This window comes from Plasmodium gaboni, chromosome 9, assembly GCF_001602025.1.
Source record: "Plasmodium gaboni strain SY75 chromosome 9, whole genome shotgun sequence".
Taxonomy (NCBI): Eukaryota; Apicomplexa; class Aconoidasida; order Haemosporida; family Plasmodiidae; genus Plasmodium; species Plasmodium gaboni.
The window spans coordinates 297,300-304,242 of record NC_031489.1 but is presented as its reverse complement, the minus strand read 5'-3'; the positions used below and the strand labels follow the sequence as shown (position 1 = coordinate 304,242).

General features: G+C 17.8%; 2 protein-coding genes across 2 annotated transcripts in view; one reads left to right on the top strand and one right to left on the bottom strand.

The window, feature by feature from the left end:
* Positions 1–4,595, top strand: part of PGSY75_0908500 (hypothetical protein) — a gene marked incomplete at both ends in the record, with an annotated part of 7,949 nt that extends 3,354 nt beyond the window's left edge. The window contains 4 exons of the mRNA XM_018785501.1: positions 1–55; positions 169–2,372; positions 2,465–3,116; positions 3,222–4,595. The exon at positions 1–55 is cut by the window's left edge and continues 122 nt beyond it. Coding sequence (XP_018641842.1) covers positions 1–55; positions 169–2,372; positions 2,465–3,116; positions 3,222–4,595 — 4,285 coding nt within the window. The remainder of the gene's footprint in view (positions 56–168; positions 2,373–2,464; positions 3,117–3,221) is intronic.
* Positions 4,596–5,217: 622 nt separating this feature from the next.
* PGSY75_0908400 (hypothetical protein) lies at positions 5,218–5,805 on the bottom strand (the record flags this gene model as incomplete). The annotated part of the gene is made up of 1 exon (XM_018785500.1): positions 5,218–5,805. One exon carries the CDS (start codon positions 5,803–5,805, stop codon positions 5,218–5,220), a length of 588 nt encoding a protein of 195 aa, XP_018641841.1.
* Positions 5,806–6,943: the final 1,138 nt, after the last annotated feature.

Here is a 6,943-nt window from a genome sequence, read left to right as displayed (position 1 = left end):
GAGTAATAGTGACAATATTTTTACACATTCTGAATTAGACCACTTGGATATAGAGGTATGATTTATATAGATATATGAAGTGAAAAAAAAAAAAAAACATATATATATATATATATATATATATATATATTTATTTATTTTTATGTGTGTGTCTTTTTATTTATATAGAGTAATCATAGTGCACATGAAAGATGCTATAATGTTCCCCCCGTTTATTCCAATCTGTTGAAGGTGCAAAATAATATTTGTTTATATAAAGAAATATCAGATGATTGTAAGACAGATAAAGAGAGGTACGAGAAAAAGGTCGATATATATTTAGAGAAGATAGTTATAGAGCTGGAGAAAGTCCATTTGAACGTGCCTTTTGATTCTGTTTCCTTAAAAATGTATTTACAAAATAAAGGATTAAGAATAAGACATCTTGGAAGAATGTTGAAGTTTATTACTTACAAATGGTTATATAATATAATTACATATGAGATATTTATACGTTGTATAAAAAAATTTATATTTCGTTGTATGCGTGAAATGTCTATATTTTATAAGAAGAAAGTGATGGCATATATATATCAATATAGAGAAAATAATAAAAAGAATGAGATTAAAATGATGAGGAAAAAAGAATTAATAAGTAATCTTTTACGAGCAGATAAAAGTAGTAAAGAGAAAAAGAAGATGGATATTTCATATTTTAATGAAAAAGGAAATGAAGACATGAATATAAAAAGTAATTATGATTATAATAATAATATAAATGAATTATTATATGATACGGATGCATCTACATGTAGTAATAACACATATGATGATAATAATAATAATATGTTTAATTATAAAAAGAGGGAAGATAAGAAGAAATTGAATAAAATTAGTGATAGTTTATTGCACATATATGAATTAGTAAATGATAAAAATATTATTGAGAATCGTTTGAAGTTTGAGAATTTATCTTTATTATCAGTTATATTTAATTTTGATATTGTGAGAAAATATACAAATAAAGAAATGTATATATTAAAAAGGGTGAATGAAAAGAAAAGAGATGTTATAGATAATTACATAATAATTAAAAAAATATATAAAGGAAATATTAGTTTAATCGATATGTTAATAATAAATATTTTTAATATATTATTAACAACAAAAAATTATTATTATAAAAATATTTTTTTATTAGAAATAAATAAATTATGTTATGAATTATATAAAATAAATATATCATATTCGTGTGAAGAAATTCAAGATAATTATATATATGATAATTTGCAAAAGGTTCTAGGTATATTATATTTTCCATCTTTATTAGAATATGATGAAGAAATTAAAAAAGGGAATAAAATATTTCATTTATATGATTTAAAGAGTTATAATATAAGAATAAAAAGATCATTGAATATATATTATATAGATTTTGTTACCAATAGGTATATATTTAATTATCAAAATATTCATTTGGATATATCTATAGAAAATAAGAGACTATTATCAATATTAATATTTTATACATTTATATATTATAATAATAATATAAATAATAATAATATAAATAAGAATTATTTATATATGGGCAATTTAAAATGGGATAATTTTGAAAGGGTGTTATTACAATCTGATAAACATAAAAAACATTTTAATAAAATATATGATGAAAAAATAAATCTTCTTTTAACATCAAAGGATAATATAACATTATTTAATAATAGAGATTATTTTACCTTTTATGGTTTATTAAATATAGTAGCTGAAGGAATTAAGATGCGGCTTTTTAAGATGTCTATGAATAAATCATTTTATCTATTTAGATGTATATCTGAAAATAGTGTTATGTCCATATATATACGTTTAATGTGGTTATCTATATATATGTTTTTAAGATATTATATTTCTAAAGGTTGTGCTTTAGACGGTCCTCATAAAAAGGATGACATCTGTATTAAGGATGTTAAAATTAGAAATGGATTCTCTCCAAATGATATTAAAGGAATGAAAAAATGTGTTAAGGATAAAGAACAAATAAAAAAAAAAAAAAATAATAATAATAATAATAATAATAATAATAATGATGATAGTGATGATAATGATGATAGTGATGATAATGATGATTTGTTGTTGAAAAGGAAAAAAAAAATATTTTTTAAAGTTGAAGGAGATGACACAACATGTGAATCAACAATATATAGTGATAATATATATGAAAAATGTGTGAATTATAATTCAGATAATTCTGTTGAAATATATGAGAAAGATATGGCTATGTTTGAAAAGATCCATGTGTATAAAAAAACATATGAGATATGTTCGATAATATTGAAGAAATATTTTGTGTATTATCATCCTTTATATTTAGATTTTTATTTATCTTTTGCCTGGTAAAAATATGGATTCAATAAATAAATAAATATAAATATATACATATATACATATATATATATATATTTTCGATGTTGTTTCATTTTATTAGGTATAATAAGGGTTCAAATAATGAGCAAGTATTTCTTCACTTCTTGAGAGAATTCATATTACTTCAAATAAATGTATGCTCAAAAAGTTGTAGGGAAAAAAAGATGGAAATTTTAAAAATGAACGAGAATTTCGAGAATCTTGTTTTTTCTATAATTTTTAAGAATAACAAAGAGGAAGAAAATATTAAAAATAAATATGATATAAATGAAAATATGAATATAAAGAGGATGGATAATTATGATTGTTCTTTATTTTTAAATGATATATGTTATCCACACTGTAATATATATAAGGACAATAAAAATTATGATATTTTAAAAGATATTAATTTTTTGAAATCGAATACTCTTTTGGCTAGTTCATTACATTATTTTATTAATTGTTTATTTTATTATTACAATAATGATGAATATATAAATAAATATAAGAGTAGTGATTTTATTTATGATAGTATACATATATGCATAAATTCATTGGAGAGTGTCAAGAGGATATATAGATTATCTAGTAATACTGAAAAATATTTTGGAAATGCATGTCTGGATATATCTTTGATGATAATAATATTGAAGTTAAACCATCCGAATTTTTTAGTTGACAAAAATAATTGGATGTTGTATGCTCTTCAAAATGGTACTGAGGCGGAACAGGTTAAAATAAAAAATAAAAATATATATAAATATATAAATATATAAATATATATATATATATATGTGTTTTTTTTTATTTATATATTTATGAATTCCCCTTTGCAGGTACTGAAGCAGCATTGTGGTGATAGTCACATAGACACAATAAAATGCAGATATGCCCTTGGACTTATATATATATATTTTAATAATTTCGAGTGTATGCATATGTTAGAAAACGTTTTTTATCATATACAAAATTATGAGTATACTTATGAAGATAATAATATTTTAAGTAGTATTTTCTGGTATATCCCAGATAAATATAAAGGCAGATTAAATTGTATGAATAGACAAAAGCTTATATTAGATAAAAGAAAAATAAAATGCTTTTTATTTTATATGTGGTTAAATATATTTATTCCTTTGGAGTATGCCAAAAAAATTATGAATATATTATTTATTTTATATTCAATAGATATATATAAGAAGAAAAAGAAGGAAAAATCACATGATAAAGATAATGCCTTTTTTAAACAAGGGCAAATAGATTCTTATGAACAAATAATATTGTTTATAAAAAATTATAAATATATATATAAAAAGGATGACTTGTTTTTGAATTTGCAAGAATATGATCATTTATTGAGAAGAAACGAACAGATATACTTGAAAAAGAAGAAAGAAAAAGGGGGAAAAAATGAGATATATAAGCATAATATATATAATAATAATATACATAATATATATAGTAATAATAATATTTATTATTATATGGATGGTGTTAATTATTTTAATAATAGTTTAGATGAATCAAAAAATTTTAAGATGAACAAAGAGATAGATAATAAGGACACATTATTTTATTTACATAATGAAAAGAAAAATAAAGAATACAATAGCATAACATCCTTTTTTTTAAAAGAATTTTTAGATATAATAGAAATAGAATCTGAGTTATTATATGATGAGGAAAAATATTTGAATGAATATAAATCATATACTGGTATTCAAAAGAAGACAAAAATGTATTCATTGCTACATAAATTGTTAAAAATAAAGGAAAAGATAAAGAACAGAAATAAGAAAAATAAAGAATATGATAATTATATGGGTTATATTAATAAATATAATGATAAACATTCATATTTTGATGATAATAAAAGTCACCATAAGATTAAACAAATAAATTCTATTACAGAATATAGTGATAAAGATAGTCTTTCATTTTTAAATTCAAATAAAACTTGGAGTGATACCTCATCTAATTACACTGATATTGTTAAAAGAATAAGTGATAATATAAAGAAAAAAAATAAAAAAAATAAAAATAATAATAATAATACATTTCATTCTTTTCTAATGCATTATGATTATAATAAGAAAAAGAGAAATAAAGTTAAGAAATCAAAAATAAAAAAGGACATAAATATTTTTATGAGCATAATGTATTATTTTCTAAATTATGAGTCTTTCCAAAAATTTTACATCAAAAAATGAGAAAAAATATATATATATATATATATTTATATGTTAATGTATAATTTTTATATGAACTTTCATTTTGAAATATTTTTATATTTATATGATAATGCCCTTTTGTATTGTTTTATTTTTTATTTTTTTTGCCATATTATAAAATAAAAATAAAAAAAAATTTTAAATAACATCAGTTATATAAAATATATATATATTTATGGGTGTTTGTTTTTTATATGCTAAATATAATTATAAAAACAAGAGTTTAAAAAAAAAATTTGTTTTTGGGTGTATTTTATTAAAAAAAAAATTGCATACATATAATGCACATAAATAAAACTTTATACGGAGACAATAAATATATAAACATATAAACATATATACATATATATATATGTATGTATTTATTTATATATTAAAAAAAGAAAAAACAAATATATATACATATAAATATATATGTACATATTGGCATATTAATGTTTAATTTTTATTTTTGATTTTGTCTAAAAAAAAAAGGATAATATTATAATGTTACCATATTATTACATAAATATATATATATATATATATATTTACTTTTTTTTTTTTTTTTTTCATTTTATATACATTTTTTGTGTGATTATTTATATTTTTGTTGTCCCCCTTATGTAAATGAGACCTTGAAGTTTTTGCTGGGTTTAAATAATTCACAGTATTTAATATATACATATTGATAAAGTGATTGAATATATTTGTAAACATAAAAATATAAAACTTTAAAACAAAAAGTAAAGAGGTCTTTTATTTCTTTGGCTATTTTCTTTTTTTCCTTTAATAAAAATAAGAATGTTTTTAGAATGACGTGTTTATATAATTCTAAAAATTTGAATAAATTAGATGTAATACTTTTTATAAAAACTTTGCAAGTATATATAAAATATAGAGGATTTTTTAAAAAATATTTTATATTCTCTATAGTAACTTTAAATATGTTAATAAATAAGTCCAACATTATAAGACATAATAAAAAAAAACTATTTATAAAATTTAAATATTTATTTACATTATACTTATTACTAACATCCTTTTTTCTATCTTCATAAGTCTTAACAAGTGATTCATATTGTCCTTTTATAGAAAATATTTCATTCTTATCTATTTTGTTATATATCCATTGTTTAGCATCTTCATTCAATTGGAAATAATTTGCGTATTTCATTTTTATATCTTTTTTTTCTTGTTCGGTTTTCATTGTAAAAATTAAAAAATTTAAAATAAAATATAAAAAATTATATCTGTCTACTGTGTGTGTTATGATAGTTAATATCAGCTAACAAAACAATAGAGAAAATAAAAGCACAAAAATATATATATATATATATATATATTTATATATATGTTTATATTTAACTTTGTAATATATAATACATATATATATATATATATATATATTTTTTTTTTTATTTTAATATATATAGTAATTATATAAATATTTTTTTGCACTTTTAATTAAAAAAAAAAAAAAAATTAAATATCATCAATTATGCATTTTATTATATTATATTTTATTTTTTATTTTATTTATTTTGTTTATTCTTCGTTTCATAAAAAAGGAAAAATCTGAAATTTAATAAAATACCTCCATAAATTAAAAATAAAAAATAAAATATATAAATAAACAAAGAAAGAAAAAAATTAAAAAAAAAAATATTATATAAAATATATTATTTTATAATTTTCCAATTTTATAATTTTAAAAAAAAAAAAAAAAAAAAAGTGAAATTTAGTAATATGTATGCATAAATAGAAATATGTTTACAAGTTGTAAAAAAAAATAAAATATATATAACATATATTATATTATATATATATATATATAAAATATATATTTATTAGTATGTGTTACTAAAGTAGAGGAATAAATTAATATACATAATAAACATTATATGCGACAAAAAGAAAATACACATATAAATAAATAAATATATATATATATATATATATTATATATTCAAGATTAATATTATTTTTTTCATTTTAATTTTTTTCTTTATTTCAAAGTAACATATTCAAATTAAACAAATTCTTGTGGATCTATTTTACTTTTAAAATAAATAAATAAATATATATATATATTTTATATATGTGTATATTTTTTTGTATTAAAACGAAATCATAAAAATTATCTTTTAAAATACACATATATATATATATATATATATATATATATATATATATTTTGTCAATTTAATACAAATGTGGATAAACATATGAATAAAATAAATAAATAATCGGAAAAAAAAAAAAAGCAAAACAAAATAATAAATAAATAAAAATATAAAAAAAAAAATATAAAAAAAAATTTTAAATATATAAAAATTTTTTTTTTT